Consider the following 18,544-nt stretch of genomic DNA (forward strand, 5'->3'; position numbering starts at 1 on the left):
AATAGCAGGCATATTAGACTGTTGTCACTTTAAGACCTCACGCACAGATCCATTATACTTTTACACATGCGTTGTCTTCCTCAACTGTTTGCGTTCACTCTAAACTTGACTGTGTTTATGCGAACACTCGCCAAGACTGGCATTTTTACATTATTTTGTGTATTTGACTGTGTAAGTGCAATGAGCAGAGAAAAATAACTCATTTAGTACTGAGAGGCGGCTTTATGTGTCGCACTTTGGGTGTTAGCACAAAATCTTCGGGAATGAGTAAAATGATGCGATACCAACAATATTCATCTGGAGCGAGTGAAACGAGTCAGTGAGGAGAGGCGGGTTTGTGTGTAACTCGCTGTCGGAGAGATGAGAGAGCGAGAAAGAACAGTGTATGTTAAAATGATTATTGGACGAGTTTCAGATATTTCAGTATTGATATATCGAAAAATCCGTATGGACTTAGTTTATTTTTTCAGATGCCTTTTTAAAAGACTAAATCGAAAATTAAAATATAAAATTCAACCCGCTAGTTTCAGAGTGGCTAGTAGGTGTGACTGCGTTACACACCACTGTTGAAACACACCGCATTTGGTGGATTGGCAGGTGTTAATGTCAAGCCTAGGCTACTTTACTAAAAGTTCAGTATAGTGTTTTCATGGTACAAACTCTTAGAAGAAAAGGTTCTATCTTATTTGGAACCCCTAAAAGGTTCTAAACAGAAGCCTTTTTAAGGGTTCAATAATAAGAACCCTTCAGGGTTCTTTGTAACCAGGAAAAAGGTTCTATATGGAACCTTTTGGGTTCATTCATTATCATTTGTTTTGTCCTTTCCGGATTAAATATGTAATATTTTTGACAAAATTCAAGATATGGGGGTTAGAAAATGTATATATTTCATTTTATGTAGTTAATCAATATCACATGAAGAGTGCCATTTCAGTTTTTCTCCTCCAAAAATCAGCATGATTAAAATGTTTAATAAACAGTTTAATGAACAATAATTTAATTACAACTACAAAATGTTGCAGAATAATGTAATATGAATGAATAACAGCCTATAAAGAACCTTTGTGCCAAAAGGGTTCTTTCTTGTCATTATAGAACCTTTTTTAGAACCCTTTGGACTTGAGTAAAGAACCCTACGCTTCATATATAGAACCCCACTGAACCCTTTTTTCTAAGACTATAGTCTACCTATACAGTACAATGCTATTTACTCCAAAGATAGCTTGGAGCTTTTCCATATTGTTTCCACTAATCATGAACCCAGATAATGATTTTTGTATTGACATATTCCATTCCATGACTTTTCCAGCTTTAGATAATGGACATTTTTTATTTCCCTGATATTTATACCACGCAGGGGATGCTACAACGGTCAACATGTCCAGCGGTAATTAGATCAGTAAAGGTAGCAATCGATTTCAAAATTGAACTTTTTCTTAAAAACACTATTCATTTTGTCAAAAGAGAAAAGTCCATTTAAAGATTTGTCTAAACAGTTCGCTATTTATCAGATCATAACTTCAAGAGGAAAACATGTGAAACATTACACAACGACCCAACTAACTGACCAGAGAAGGCGGACAAAATATAATCTTCGTCCCAAATATGTTTTTGTTGACCGGCATGGTGAATTGTCCTATAGTGGAGGGGTGTTTGTGGAGGAGGTGCTCTGAGAGGAGGAGACTGTTCCTCCAGTCGCATTGACCACCTCACATCTGCTGCGAGCGGCTGAGACTGAACACCTCGTACCAACTTCTTGGATTTGCCGAGATTTTTTTTCTCTCATCTCGAACGCGCTCGCCGCGGGTTTCGCGATTATTCTGACGAGCTACTCCGCGATTTTCATGCATTCGCTGTCGGATAAGCAGCACGATGTTTGCTCGTTGAGTTGACACATGACTGCATTCAACCATCGCTTTTATTTCACAGGGTTTTTATGTTTTAAAAGATTGGCTACAAAGGTCGTAGTGGATTGATTGTCGGAGATCAGAATTTGGTGGTTGGATGAGGACGTCGATGTGATTTAAACCCCAGACGAATACGAACATTTATTTCTCTCTGCTCGTGAACGAAGTGGCCTATCGGATTTGTTTTAATAGGTGGATTTAAAAAAAAATCCATCCCATTTCAGAGGGGAAAATTAGGACAAGTCGACCGACACCCCTCACAAAGGGGTTCCGCACAGCCGAGCGAACGGCATGTTGTGACTCCGTGTGTTTTTGACAAAACTGGCACATGTTTCGTGTAGATAAATAGGTCGTTTGGAAGATTTTGTGGTATTTGAAGACATGGACATTATTTTGCCATTCGATTAAAGTTATAAGTGATTTTTAAACTCATTTTTTAACCTATCGCTTTAAATGTCGATCAGCTGAATTTTTATTTCTGTTACAAACTTCACTGAAACACTTTATTTCATTTTCTCCATATTATAGTGTGAAGTTAAAAGTTTTTTCCCCCTCTCTCGTGACTCGGTGGCTTTTCTCTGTACTGTGAAGAATCCCACCGTGCGATTGTTCATTCCTGATGGGTACAAGACCCAGCTGACGATTCTTGAACCTTCACACTGTTTGCCCATCTTTGTAAACATTTCCCAGTCAAACACTCGTGATTCCACGATGGAGCTCTTCTTCTCCAGGAATGTGTCCGTGCTCTGGATTATCCTGCTGGAGTTCCTGCTGAAATCAGTGGCGGAGGAAGGTAGGCTAACTCAATCATTTTATTAAACGCAACTACCTGTTGCCTCCTTAAATGATTTGTTGTATTTAAAAGTGTTATAACATTGGACGTTAACAATGAATATAGCCCTGCAATTCACTGCATTGTTTTGTCTGGCCATCTCTGGTAGCACACAGCCTATCAAATGTCTAAAATGTGCGTATTTTTTTTAGAGTGTTTGCAAATCTGCAATACGTCTATGTTTCCTGTCAGATGTTATACAGACACTTGGAAGATGTTTATTATTTAAAATGTGTAAACTGCTTTTTAAAAGATGTTTATCAGATGTTAACATATTTTCCAGATGAAGCGCTCATTAAAAGACATCTAGGAGATGTATGTGTGCTATGGGATTTACCTGATTGTTTTCGACGGCTAGTTTGCAGTGCTCTGGGTTATGTAAAGGCCTACTGAATTACTACACATGGGCTGCATGGTTCATTACTTTATTAGGAAAGTTGGAAAGATTGAGGAGTTATTGAACGCTCGTTCGTTGTGGTTGGCGTGTTTGTTTAGTTGTATTGATGCAAGGAACAATTGAATGGGTTTGTTATTGTTTTATTTCTCCTTATTAATCCGTTTTTATACAAAAGGACTCCTCCAAAAAGGGGTTGGTTTGGGGTGTCACTTGAAAAGTAGGCTATAATTATCTCCTAGAAAGAGCGAATAGCCTATAAAGTAGAAGTGCGCTTATAATGGTCGCTACACCCCTGCATTCACATCTTCCCGTTTAAAGTGCTCTTTAATAATCAATATAATTACCATGCTCCTGTAATCACTATGCACTTAATAACATTGATTTCATTCTTAAGCCATTTCTTTGTCTTCTTCTGTCCTTTGAAAATTGCCATTGGGTGGATCAAACAGGAGGCACAATAAGTGCAGCTCAAGTAACACGCAAATGTTAAATTACAAAGAGCTTGCGATATATGGACGTCTTGGGTCGATAGAAATTTGAGTCCTGTTATTGTCAGGGGACATTCCATCCAGTAACCTCAATAAGTAGTCATTCTGATCAATAGAATGATGAATGGTTGTTCATTCAGCCTGCAATGGAAAAAAAGACAAAGAAAGTTGGGTTTGAAGAGATGTGGTAAAGGTGACTGCACGCATACCTGTTTGAAGTCTATCAGTTTGCGATATGGCGGATGGACGATTCGGATTAGTTCCGCATTACATGGCGCTGTGCACACACCTGCTCCCCGCTTGCCGAAATCAATTAACCGGCCTGTGTGACAGACACGCACAGGTGATGCTACTCCAACAGTAACGCTGTCTAATTATTGAGTTATTGACGCATTTTTGTCGCGGTAATTAGCCGATGAGTGTCAGAAGCTTGCGCATTCAAGTGAGCAACGGCTTCAATCCGGAACGGAGATCTCTGTATGCTATTTAATGTACACGAAGCCGTATAAATCTAGGCTAGCTATATTTCCTAGTAGGGCCTAACAAAGAGAACTTTTCCCGTTCCGTTTTGTGTCGTAGCGCCTGCGTCATGCCTTTTTCGCGGTAAAACGAAACCTCTTATTGGAATATTTGTTTTGGTGTCTCTAACGTTACTTAGAATTGTGTGACAGTAAAAGAAGGTTGTTTCCACCACATAATAATGCAATTTAAAATATAATTGCGACTTTTTAATCTCACTAATCTTACTTTTTATCTCACAAATGCGAGTTTATAGAGTGCCGAAGTTACGACGTCTCTCTGTAGGCCAAGTGAGTTAGCATTTAGCACCTACTGGTTCCTTCGCTCTAAAGTCTATGGGATTTTTGAATGGATTTTTGCTGAATCGCCTGAAATAATCCGTTTCGATCTTTGACATAGAACACACAGTAAGCTGCTTATGGTTTTTTAAACTTTATTGTGTCTGCTTGTGTTTTTTAAAAACTTTATATAGGCTTCAAAATGTATACATTTTGGATTAACTTGTAAAGATTATCTTGATGGACAAAATGTGTAAGGGCCACAACTCTTTGTTAAACACAGATCATATTTTGCGATTTTTCCAAAAGTCTATGGGGAAATCGCAAAGCTTTTCGATCGAGGGAACCCATGCGCCACTAGTTTCCGAGTTGTCCTACAAAGTGACGTCATCACTTCGGGACTCTATATCATTCAATTCTGAGAAAAAGAGTCAAAAATGATGAATTTTTATATTCAGTGGCAGGAAAAAGATTCCATTGGAAACAGTTGGCATCCAAGGAAAAGCTTGTTGTCCGTTACCTTTAAAAAGCAACTCTAATTTAACCTCTTTACTTGCTTTATTGGTGATGATTAGTTCACACATTGAGCTTCTCTCGAAATTTCTCCTTTACTGTTGTGTTTTTTGTTGTTGCAAACTGTTTTTGGAAAATGATGAAAAAAAGTTAAAAAAAAAACCTTCTTAAAAGTAGTTTGAAGACAAGCATGTTTAAAGCAGCTTATGTTGTGACCGTTTGTAAGCCCTATCTGTGATTTGATTAGTGTTCTGTTTATGTCATAAAGAAAACTGAATTGTTCTTTCTTTTTAATGTCATATTATTCTCATTTGGCGAGTCAGTTTCAATTTGGCCCTGGTTTCACACCAGAATTTTGCTCAAACGAATGTCCAACTGTACTCAATAATTGGCTGAGGTTGGGGAGGGGTTGCTTTGGCAGTTGTAAAGACTAATATGGTGAAGTCGGTAACAGAAGCAGCAGGGGGGAGATTGGATTTGATTCTGTAGTAACTCAAACCCCTGCGTGAGATTAAACTAATGCCAGATCTGTGAGGATCACTGCACTGATCTCTAATTCCCTTTGTGAGGAAATATCAGCTAAAAAGAGAGAGAGGTAACAATGGCTTTCATGTGAGGTCAGAGCTCAGGAACTCTTCTGTCTTCCGTCTTCTGTTACCCTGGAGCAAAAAAGAGCTTATACATTTCACCTTCTGTCACTTATTCACATATCTCTCACTGTCTCACTCATCTCATCTGTGTGTGTGTCTCTCTCAGTTATACGGACATTCAGTCTCATGCATTTGCTATGTTTGGAATGGAAGACTGTACATTGTATACCGTGTCTACAGTGTCTAAACTTCATGTGAAGCGGTATACAATGAACTTCTCATGTACACTCTTTTCACATGGCCACACTACAAGCAACAGTTGATTTCCTTTTTTAATCCAATTTTGGCAGTCCAAACACGTGATTTAGGCCCCACCCACACTACTGCGTTTTAGTTTTCGAATTAAAACGAATACGATCTCCGTCCACACTGAAATGACTGAAAACGCGGATCATGTTATCAGGCCAATTCTATGGGGAAAAAAATACTAAATTTTTCCCCCTGAGGATATAATTTAAATCTCACAATTCTATATCATGCATTTCTGACTTTATAACACGCAATTGCAACTTTTTATCACGCAATTCTGACTTTATATTTCGTAATTCTGACTTTATATCTCGTAATTCTGACTTTATAACACGCAATTGTGACTTTATCACGCAATTCTGACTTTATATCTCGTAATTCTGATTTTATATCTCGCAATTCTGAATTTATATCTCGCAATTCTGAGAAATAAAGTCAGAATTGCGAGATGTAAACTGTGAGATAAAAAGTCGCAATTACTTTTTTTATTTTTCATTCTGTGGCGGAAACAAGCTTCCATAGGGAGGTAGGAACATAGCAAAAGGTCTCCATTTTTAAACGAAAACGCAGTAGTGTGGACGGGGCCTACGCTTCAGTTTTACAAGTAGAAGGTCAACTATGTATTAAATGCGTACAAGAACCTTAATATACTGCAGTGATAGTAAGAACAGTTGTCATGTGCCCTTCTCAACATGCATGTTAAAGGGATAGTGAAATGAAAATGTTGTCGTCATTCACTTGCTCTCAAGTTGGTCCAACCCTGCATTTCTTTCTTCTGTTGAACACAAAAGAAGATATTTTGGAGAACATTGACTTTGAGACAAATCTTCTTTTGTGTTCAACAGAAGAAAGAAACTCATACAGGTTTGGACCAAGTAACGATGACAGGATTTTTCATTTCTGGGTGAACTGTCCCTTTAAACGATTGATTGAGATGCGCATGAAACTCACGGTTAAAACACGTTTTAGAAAGAAGATTTTTCAAAGTAGCCTAGTAAATTAACCAAGATTATTGGAGTGCGTTTTATATATTTCCTAATTTAGAATTCCATGCGTTACTGTCTGTTTCTTTGTGATTGATTATCTATGAAATTTATCAGCAATTTCTGTGTTAAAATTGTTTCCTCACCAATTTAATTAAGTGTAGTGATGCAAAAAAAAAAAAAATGTATTCTCTTCTTTTTGGCCATGGTGAAGTTTCCTCTACTCGTCTCCCGCTGCAGAAATGCACATCCCTCCCCAGAAATCCTATTAAATGGAACTGATTTTTATAAGACAGGGATTTGCATTTAAAGCAGCGCTCTCCCCTCTCTCTCTCTCTCTCTCTCTCTTTGGTTGTTAATCCTGTGATTAGCCGCTTGAAGATTTAAACTGCAGCTCTGCGTCTCATCTCTAATCATCAATCCTACACCTTTACTCTCTACAGAGTTTCAACAGTATGTTTGTCTCAAACCCAGAGAGATTCCTGTGTGTGTGTGTGTGTGTGTGTGTGTGTGTGTGTGTGCATGGCGGATCTCATTTGGAAGGAATCCTTTTTCAACTTTTTCAAATGTGTGTTTTTGTGTTTGAGTGTGTGGTTGGCATTGCCGCGCTTGCTGATCCAAACACTGTGCAGATTGATAGGATGATAACAGAGCTCAAGCAGCTCTTGTTGGGATTGGACTCTCTCTCTCTTTCATGTCTCTTCAGCCAGTGCATCAGTGTCAATACCGCCCTGATGGATGAGGGGCTGACAGCATAAGAGTCTCTCTTTTTATCCCTTTTCTCTCTGTCACCATCATTGAATCCCTCCTACACGCCTCTACAAGCGGTTAGCGTGAGTGGAGACCTTTAACCCTTCGCAATCAGTGCAAAAGGAAGAGAACCGAGGAACTCTGATTATGTGATGGGTCATTTCTATAAGTGGGCAGGCATTTGTGTGGTGACATTTCATTGTATAGAATTGCATAGAAAGATTTGGAAGGATCGTGGTGGTCATGTAATCCAACGATTTACACCTCGCCTCGCTCTTCCAACAGTTGTCCAGGATTGATTCAAACCATAAAGGCCGATTAGAGACACTGATTGGATCATGGCAACCCTCACACACTGTTTACTGTAAAAATGATTAAATATCCTTGAGGAGCAAAATTATATTACAAAATTTGCTTTCAGTGAATCTTGAAGTTTTGTGAGGATGTCTGTAACTTAAAAAAGTTTAACATTAAAATTATTAAGAACTTGAAAAAATCAAGTTATGTGAACTTAATTCCACATAACTAAAAAAAACAAACATTTTTTTTTTCAACTACGCATGGTTTATTTACTTAATAATTTTAAGGTGGTTGGTTTCCTCACTTTTTTAAGTTGTCAACTGATAACTTTTTGCAGTGTATAGATATTTCTGAAAAATAATTTAATAAGTTAGGTTGAGGTGTGCCGCTGCCGATTACTACTTCATCTAGTCAGCGTGTCAGGTCTGTTTCAACTTGTGTTAACCGAATCGGATGGTTCACTCAAAAGTGATTCAGTATTCTGTAATCATTTACTCAACATGATGTCATTCCAAACCTATATGAGTTTTGTTTGTCTTTGAAACGCAAACAAAGACATTTGAATGAAATCTGAGAGATTTCTGTCCCTCCATTGAAAGTTTCAAAAAGTTCATTGAGAGGTTGTAAGATAACTAAATATGGTCAATATACTGTATGTTTGATGATCAATACTTATGTGTGAGTAAAAGCCTAAATAAAATTTTGGTCAAACCGCCCAGCTCTAATTACAACTCATCTCTTGGTTACCTATGGGATGAACAAATTACTTGCTGAAAACAATGTTTTTCCAAGTAAGGAATATGAACCTTTCCACTAACCTTGTGGGATATCACAGACTTTTCAAACACAGCACAGGCTTTCTTGTCTGAACCATGTGTTAGTTCTCCCATTACGGCCCAGTGTGGGATCTCTGTTATCCCCCCAAAATGAGCCTGGTCCTGTGCTTTCCCCCCGTCGGGACTGCACATTCAAAGCCATTCGTCTTCTCTGCAGTTCACAGCACGTTCCTCCTGTTCCTGCTCTCCTTCCCTGTCCTGTACCTGTGCGACCCCCTCCATTTTCTTTCCCGATCCATCTTTACTGGTGGTGTTTTGTGATTTGTGTATGATACGAATGCTAATTAAGGCAAGAGTCAGCTTTGTGCCAATTTGGGCTATTTTGCTTCCACACTCATGTTTTGTAATCACAACATTTTTTTCCTTTTGTCAAATCAACTTAATTTATATGGTTCAGATAACATAATATTTTAAGTTTCTGATGATTAAATCAATCTCCTCAACTCAATTTTTTCATTTCAGTGAGCAGGTTACTTCATTTTTTTTAAAGTTAAACCAACAATTTATTTTACAGTTGTCTTGTTTTTGACTAGTGGAAAGAAAACATCCAAAATAGTAGAAAAAAATCACATTTAAGTGTTTGTTATTACACGTTATCTATTTGCATCTGCAGATTCAATTAGACTATGTATCCTTAAAGCCTTTTTTCTCACCAACTTTCCCACCAACAAAACATTTCTTTTGTTAAATCAACTTAAATAATGTATTTAGTTCAGATAACTTATTATTTTGAGTTTCTGATGATTAAATCAATCTCCTTCATTGTATTAACTCACTTTTTCCATTTCAATCAACTTAAATTTTTAAGGCAACCAGGTTACTTCATTTTTTAAGTTAAACAACAATATTTGTTTACAGTGTGTCAATATTCTGTTTTTTTCCCTTTCATATAACACTATTCTGATTCCTAAAAATATGTGGATTTTCTCTTTTTTTCTGGCTGTTGACAGTATTTTCTGATTTATGAAGTGATGATAATTTAAGAGATATCCAAAAATCCTCCTTGTAAAAACCTTTAACTTTAATATGTCATCAACCTGGCTTTATCCAATGTTCATATTTCTGTTCTGGAAGTTTATGCAAATTAGTGCAGTTTCCCCGACAGCGTTTTTTAAAAAAGGTTGCCAGCCACCGCCAGCATTTTTGAATAATTTTCAAAAAGTTTCATGGCCCGGGGAACATGTTGTTGCATGATAGAATATCCAAAGATGCAATACATGAAAAGAAAGATCAAAGTCTCTGCTTAAACAAACAAACAAACAACAAACACTTTTTAATTCTTGCTTGAAGCTTCATGCATTCATTTCATCAACACATGAATACAAACACGCTTTTTAATGTGTGAAAGATGTGCATAAGCAACGCTTGGATCGCTTGTTTCTGCTTCTTCTTCACCTGTGTTTTGATCAGAAGATGTGTAACAGCGCCCCCTACCGTATAACACTGAAAACACGGAAAGCCATGAAATTCTGTAAATGGTCGTGAAAGAGTTAATTAGAAATCCATAATTGACATATTTAAACAACATTTCAACACAAGAAACGCCTTAATGTACCGTGATTAATCGACTAGGGACAGAATGGTGATATCTATTAGTTTTTTCTTTAAACACATGTTTTGTCTTGTTTTGAATCCATAAGCAGCTCTAAACGTGATGTAAAAAAAAAAAATGAGTCGTTGATGTGATCCTATTTTGGTAAATCACATTAAACACTATGAACATAGGCCCTTGTGAATTAATTACACTGATTAATGCGTTGACAGATAAACCGCAGGCATAATTTAATCTTGAAGACCCTTTGTTTAGACAGATAATGAAAAACAGAGGCACATTATTAAATGTTCCTCACTAAGGTCTCTGGGTGCTCTTAAAACAGGTCAGGTGTGTTTGTGTGTGTGTGTGTGCATTGACAAACACAAAAATGGTCCACAAAATTTTGTCAATTTAAATGTGTTTGTTAAAATGCCTCATTCATCCAATAAATGAATCAAGGCAGATACAGATTTCTTGTTCAGGAAATTTTCAATTGGTAACAACCATTGTTTGTTGTTTAAGTAATTCATATTTCTTAATATATGTGACTCAAACGGTCCCATAAGCAATGAAAATATGTTGCTTTTGTATATAATATAAAGTTAATTATAAATTCTACAGAATAAATCACACCCTCAGCATATCCCATTTCCATTTAATTAAAACCAAAACATTGTTTTTATAAATTAGGAAGTGCCCAAAGGGGGAGGTTTTGTCGTATTTAGATCATTTCTGTCCCCGAAGAATAGCTACATAAACACACACATGAAGAGTTCAATGCGAAGTCGTAATGTGTGTTTATGAGTGTGAGATTTTCGATTTGTTCTGGGTAAACACACATGTTGCCTTCACTCTCTGATCTTCAGTGAAAGCTGCGTAAGGAACTGAGGGATCAGGAAAGAAAGGAGATGGAGAAAACAAAAGATTGAAAGTGGAGAGAGTCATGCAGAGAGTGTATTATGGATCAGATATCTGCTGGGGTTATACTGGGTCAGTGTGTGTGTGTGTGTGTCTGTGTGTGTGTGCACACGTGCAACAGACAGGAACAGTCTGCTTTCTCTATTCACACACCAATCAAACCAGCACGGCTTCTGGCTCCCACTGACACTTACTCAATGTGTGTGTGTGTTGGAGTGGACATGATTAAGGATCAGTTTAGTGTGTGTGTGTGTGTGTGTTCATGATGTACCATGTGAGCAGCCATATGGGGTATAATGATAATAAAAGCTGATGGTCTGCACATCAATAGAGCTCAAGAGTTCTTGGCTATGCTGGGAATGAAATATTAGTTTACACACTGCACTTAGTATACACTGCACACTGCCTGGTATATAGGCTATTTGAATAGCTTTATACAATTTTGTGTGTAAAATCTGTAACTTTTACCAGATTATTGATTACTAAATCAAGAAATAGGTGTTGGTTAGTCAGTCACACTGGAAATGTTTGGTCAAGTTCAGCGCATTGCATTGTGGGATACAGTAGTATACTTGAAATCAAGCTTGGGTTACACTCTAAAAAATGCTGGGTTGTTTCAACCCAAATTTGGGTCAAATATGGACAAACCCAAATGTTGGATTAAAAATGCAATTAAAAAATGCACAGTTGAAAGTTAAAGTTGAAGTTTTAATTGACATTTTTAACCCAACATTTGGTTTTGTCCATATTTGACCCAAATTTGGGTTGAAACAACCCAGCTTTTTTAGAGTGATGTACATATGCACATTTAGGTGAATGTAGTAGATGGTTATACAGAATAGATACTTTTAGCCAACAGGTGCTGTGCATAGTGCATATATACTCTAAAAATTACTGGTTTGTTTTAATCCAACTTTGGGTCAAATATGGACAAACCCAGCCATTGGGTTACATTTTTTTTAATAACCTTTTTAACTCAACGTTTGGGTTTGTCCATATTTTACCCAAAGTTGGGTTAAAACAACCCAGCATTTTTAGAGTGTTACTTTAAACAATGCTGGGTTGTTTTAACCCAAATTTGGGTAAAATATAGACAAACTCAAATGTTCGGTTAAAAAATGTCATTTAAAATTTTTGTCATTTAAAAATTCAACTGTAATTTTTTAAATTATATTTTTAACCCAACATTTGGGTTTGTCCATATTTGACCCAAATTTGGGTTGAAACAACCCAGCATTTTTTAGAGTGTAGCGTAACATCTACTTTTTTAATTTTGATAGTGAACACCTGCTGTTTTGGTAATTTAAAATGGCTACCGTTGTGGAAATGAAGCATAATTTAATGAAAATAATGCTCTTTAAAAGAATATACGGTAACACTTTCTACACTCTAAAAAAATGCTGGGTTGTTTCAACCCAAATTTGGGTCAAATATCGACAAACCCAAATGTTGGGTTAAAAATGTCACTTTCACTTTCAACTGTAATTTTTTAAAGACATTTTTAACCCAACATTTGGGTTTGTCAATATTTGACCCAAATTTGGGTTGATACAACCCAGCATTTTTTAGAGTGTACTTTATTTAGGTCTGAACTGTAACGATTCGAACTGTAACTACCCAAGTTTGATTTCAAGTGTCTTCCTTCCAATTTCAATTCTTAATGCAATGCAATACAACACACACACAATGTCAGATATTCTCCATCAACAATCTGTTTAATACTACACTCTAAAAAACGCTTGCCATTGGGTTAAACATGTAATTTAAAAATGTAACCCAATGGCTGGGTTTGTCCATATTTTACCCAAAATTGGGTTAAAACAACCCAGTATTTTTTAGAGTGTATATCATACAAACATTTGACTGACGCAAACCCGTATAGTTCTGGGGAGTATAGATGACGTATTTTTGTAAGACAAACCCCGTGTTTTAGCTCTTCCGGTTCCATCGTTCTGAAGTCAATAATGCCTGACATAAGGTCTGTGGTGAACAACACAAGATCAATATATTTCCACATTTATTCAGTATACCCCCTTGCCCTTTAAAAAAAATAATTTTACATGTCTTGAAAAAGGCAGTTGCTCATAAATATCTAAATGGGGCTAAAGAGGTTGTCGGGACATTAAACCTCATCACTACCTTCCAGGTCGGCCTACAAAAATATGTAATCTCTGCTGGGTTGTTTAAGTATACGGCCCTTTAGTGCTGAAGTTTGCCATTGCCACAGTAACACAATAACACCAGTTAAATATGAACAACAGGGACATACGCTTTCAATGCACTTGGCAAACGTTTGCATACACACATGGAGAATGTTTCAGGCTGTATTTTTGTGTGTGTCAAAAGGCACACCATTTCTGTACACTCTTAGAAGAAAAGGTTCTATATTGAACCTTAAAAGGTTCTATCATTGCTATGTATTTGGAACCCCTAAAAGGTTCTATACACTCTTAAAAAAATGGCTCCTCTGGGTTCTATATAGAACCCTGGGGTTCCATACTTGGCCAATTGAACCTTTTACCAAAAAAAAAAAATGGTTCTATATAGAACCATTTTTGGAGTTCCATATATGAAGCGGGGGATGGAACCATTTCTGGTTCTAAATAGAACCATTTCTTCTAAGAGTGTATCTCTCTCTCTCTCTCTCTCTTTCATTTTCTCCCAACAGCAATACAAGTGCAAACACTGTCTAGCATGTATTTGCTCATCGGCTGAAAGCTAGGAAACGAATACACATTCAAAGATGCGTCAGCCAAATGAAGTATGTAAACGAGTTGAGACGAGAGAAGTATTGTTCATTTGTTTAGCGTGGACTTAGGAGCGGTCCGCTTTCCTTTCACGTGTCCCTGTCCAACAACGCCAAACAGAAGCAAATCATTTCTCATGGTGGTCTATTTCTGAGACAAAGCCTTGTTTTCATAAGACCGCTTGAGAAGTTGGAGTTTGTGTGTGCAAGTTGCAGATGTTTCAGCGCTCGCAGTTAGTTTGGCAGGGCGGCTTAAATGCTTATGTAGTGAAAGGTTGTTTGTTTTGGTAAGTTTTTTTTTTTTTTTGCTCACAGGTTGCTTTTTCATAGCTCAGTAGCTAATTAAAATATGACAGATATCTTACTTGTTTGTCCTCTTTCTTAGAGGTATAGAAGCTAATAATAGGACGGTCAACGTTTTGTGCAATACCTAAATGATTAGTGAAGTCGACTAGTGAGATTTTCTATTCCGTATTATACAATTTTAGCTAATAAAAGTAAGACTTGACATGTTAAAAACTGCTACAAACATATACTTTCTTAAAAGTTAATTTTAATTAATTATGTTTTAATAATATTTTGTCATGCTTTAAAGGGATAGTTCACTTTATCTTTATCTTACCTCAAGGGCAACCAAGATGTAGGTGTTTTTGTTACCGCAGTAGTTTCAATTTTGATATATTTAGGTCAAACCGTTCTTGTCTTTCAGTCATATAATGGAGGTCTATGGTCACCACCTCAAAGAGCATGCACAGAGAAGTCCAAATGAAACATGATTTAATGACTCCTAAATGGCCTAAGACACGATACGAGCGGTTTGTATGAGAAAACGAACAGTATTTATATCGTTTTTAGTCACAAAGTGCCCGCGCCCTCAGATCACTTGGACGTGGCTGTGGTTACAAGAGGTAAAAACGATATAAATACTACTCGTTTTCTCGCACAAACCTCTTGTTTTGTGTCTTAGGCCATTTACAAGTCATTAAATCATGTTTCATTTGGACTTCTCTGTGCATGCTCTTTGAGGTGGTGACCATAGACCTCCATTATATGACCGACAGACAAGAACGGTTTGACCTAAAAAAATATTTAATATTTTTCAAATGTAGTAAATTGCAAGAAATGAAAGAAAAGACATTTAAAGTACATTTCACTTGCTTATCATCAGTACATTTCAGCCATACACTTCAAAAAGACAGTAAAAACAATTATGAAATGACTTAAGATGCGCTACTTTAGTAGGTCAAAAACACTCTAAATTCATGATAGTTGCATTTAATATAAATTTAAACTACAATCAATTTGAACTTAATTGCATCTAAAAGCATTACATTCAACACATATTATTTACGTAATAACTATTCTTGTTAAAAGTGCACAAAGATGGACGCCTGGTGGTTGGAGCGATTGAAAAATAAGAGGGCTTGCTTATGTTAAGCAAAGTCTTTTGAGAGGTTGACTAAGTTATCGCACTTGATGAAAGATTACAAGGACAAACTGGTTTTCTTTGGAGTAAGGCGAACTGACGAAAGACGAGGAACTGAGATCTCCTGTTGACTTTACCGCGACTAATCGTTTAGACAATGATTTTTTTTTTAAAGGAGTGGTATAGTTTTTCCTTGGCGGAGGCATCAGTGATCCAGGTGTGCTTCAGTAATTAAACTCTCAAACATGCTGTCACGCTACAGTACTCCTCTCTCTTCCCTATCTGTTCATCTCCATCCATCTCTTTCTAATCCCTGTTTTCCCTTTCATCTCTTTCTCCTTGGCCTCTTTTTTTCACTCCCTTTCCATTTTGCATCCCTCCCCCCTCCTTTCATTTTCTCCTCTCTTCCAGTAATTGGCACTGTCTCTTTTCCTTAATTAAAGTGAAAGACTAATTGTAGCCCGGTGCTGGTCTTCTGTCATTTACCTTTGAGAGAAAGTGAGAAAGTGAGGATGTGTCTATAATTAAAGAGGTTTGGAGTGCAGATAGGAAACACTCGAGGCATGATATCCAAGTCAAGGTCACGGACCTCAGTGTGCTTTACAATCAAAATTCCCGTTGGAAAAAAAACTTTAAACTTCTCTAAGATCGCTAGGAGAGCAAATGGAGGCTTTTGCTTAAAGGGATAGTTCACCCCAAAATGAAAACTCTGTCAGTAATTACTCACCCTCATGTTGTTTTCGCCTTCAGAACACATATTAAGATATTTTAGATTAAATCTGAGAGCTGGATCACTCCTCCATTGGGTTCTTGAGGGATTGAAACTTGCCGGGCCAGAAAAGTTATTAAAGACATCGTTAAAATAGTCCGATCTTAAGTTTATTACTTTTTGTGTGCAAAAACAAACATAAATAACGACTTAACTTCAACTATTCACTTCCTTCACTATGGACCTCTAGTCAGTTAACTTAGTGTTATAGCGTAGAGCTACATCACACGTAGGCTCACTATTGGCCGACGCTGGTCATGTGACGTACAACAACAGATCATATGCTGTTAAACTAGTTACCTGACTCGAGGCCCAAATAAACAAATAAATTTGTTATTTTTGTTTGTTTTTGTGCACTCGTCGTTTGATAAACTTAAGATTGAGCCACTCAGACTATTTTAACGATGTCTTTAATAACTTTTCTGGGCTGGCAAGTTTCAATCCTTCAAGAAGACTATGGAGGAGTGATCCAGCTCTCAGATTTAATCTAAAATATCTTAATTTGTGTTCTGAAGATGAACGAAAGTCTGACGGACGGGGTTAAACAACATGAGATAGAGTAATTAGAGGCAGAATTTTCTTTTTATGGTGAACTATCCCTTCAAGCCCTATCCTAGCAATCTCACTAGTGTTCATTACAATAATATTTATGTTCTCAGATCTCACAAAATGGAGACTGAATATTCAGAAATTTCTCATCAAAACCTCTCAGGGCTATAATTCTTGAAGTCGGCAGATTTATACATCTATTGTATATCAACAGTTGTTTGACTTTAAAAGTTGCTACTTAAAATATTGCGAGAGCTCGATTACGTGTCCTGAGCGGTGAAAAGCAACCTCTGAGCAATAGTTTTCCATGGGCTGGTGTGTTTATTCTAGACACACACAATCATAAACTAGACAGAAAAATGAAGCAGACAAACACTCATTCTCAACTGCAGAAGTGAGAAACAAACGAGTCACACATACACGCGTCTTAACATGCCAACGTGCTCAAACACAGTCCTGTTTGCCTTTATTCATATCATCAAAGTCAGGAAATAGCAGATTATTCAAACACATACACACTACTGTTCAAAAGTTTGGGGTCAGTACATTTTTTTATGTGTGTATTTGAAAGAAATGAATACTTTTATTCCACATTATTAAATGTATGTGACAGACATGACATTTATAATGTTACAAAAGATTTATATTTTAAATAAATGCTGTTCTTTTGAATCTTTAAGACAAATGCATCACAGTTGCCACAAAAATATTAAATGTTTTTTTTTTCAACATTGATAATAATTAGAAATGTTTCTTGAGCTTCAAATCAGCATACACTCTCAGAAAAAGGTACAAAAGCTGTCACTGGCGCTGCACCTTTTCAAAATATAAACTTTTGTCCATTTTAGGTGCTAATATATGTACATTTTAGGTGCTAATATGTACATTTTAAGTGTTAAAATGTACATTTTAGGTGCTAATATGTACATTTTAAGTGTTAAAATGTACATTTTAGGTGCTAATATGTCCATTTCAGGAGGTAATATGTACATTTTAGATACTAATATGTACATTTTAAGTTTTAATATGTACATTTTGGGTGCTAATATGTCCATTTCATGAGCCAATATGTCCATTTTAGGTGGTAATATGTACATTTTAGGTGTTAATATGTACATTTCAGTTGCTAATATGTACATTTTAGGTGCTAATATGTATAAGGTACCAATATACAGCCTTTGGGTACAAAAGTGTACCTTTTGAAAAGGTACAGCCCCAGTGACAGAGTGTATTGGATTGATTTCTGAAGGATCATGTGACACTGAAGAGTAATGATGCTGAAAATTCAGCTTTGAATCACAGGAATAAAATACATTTTAAATTGTAATATTTCTCAAAATTACTATTTTTACTTTGTTTTGATCAGATATACGCAGCCTTGATGAACATTAGAGACTTCTTCCAAATCCCAAACTTTCAAGTGTACGAAGTTACCTGTTCCTGACAATTCGTCAGAAAAAAAAGAGACAATTTTTGGATTGTCTGGATAACATAGCTCAGATAACCTGATAACAGATGTTCATATGAACATTTTGGATTTTTCACTGCAGACCTTTGCACGTTGGCAGATTTGAGTGTATTTGAGTTATTAAAATATGAGACATGAGATTATTGGGGTCTTTTTCTCAAAAATGGACTTTTAAGTCACCATTAGCGCTCCATTTAAACTCATTGCTTTATATGAGAGGAAAATTGAGATATAAAAGTGAGTTTTCTACAGGTTTATCACTAAAGAGAGTAAGAGCTATGATGTACAGTGTGTCTAAATGGGACCACTGCATTAAATGGGTCAAAAGAAAAAAAACAATCTCGGATAGAAATCGCCCACCGGGAGCTTTATCCATCAGAACAGCAGCCGGTGATGATGATATCAGGCCAAAGACTCACTGACAGGTGTGTG

The 18,544-nt window shown here is 36.6% G+C and overlaps 1 protein-coding gene across 2 annotated transcripts in view; it reads left to right on the forward strand.

Moving 5' to 3' along the window:
* Positions 1 to 1,703: 1,703 nt before the first annotated feature.
* Positions 1,704 to 18,544, forward strand: part of ephb4a (eph receptor B4a) — a 55,353-nt gene continuing 38,512 nt past the window's right edge. For both annotated transcript variants that reach the window (XM_089129844.1, XM_089129845.1), the window contains exon 1: positions 1,704 to 2,700. In XM_089129844.1, coding sequence (XP_088985970.1) covers positions 2,619 to 2,700 — 82 coding nt within the window. In that variant the 5' untranslated portion in view covers positions 1,704 to 2,618. The remainder of the gene's footprint in view (positions 2,701 to 18,544) is intronic.

This window comes from Pimephales promelas, chromosome 4, assembly GCF_988280905.1.
Source record: "Pimephales promelas chromosome 4, fPimPro1.hap1.1, whole genome shotgun sequence".
NCBI classification, from domain to species: domain Eukaryota; kingdom Metazoa; phylum Chordata; class Actinopteri; order Cypriniformes; family Leuciscidae; genus Pimephales; species Pimephales promelas.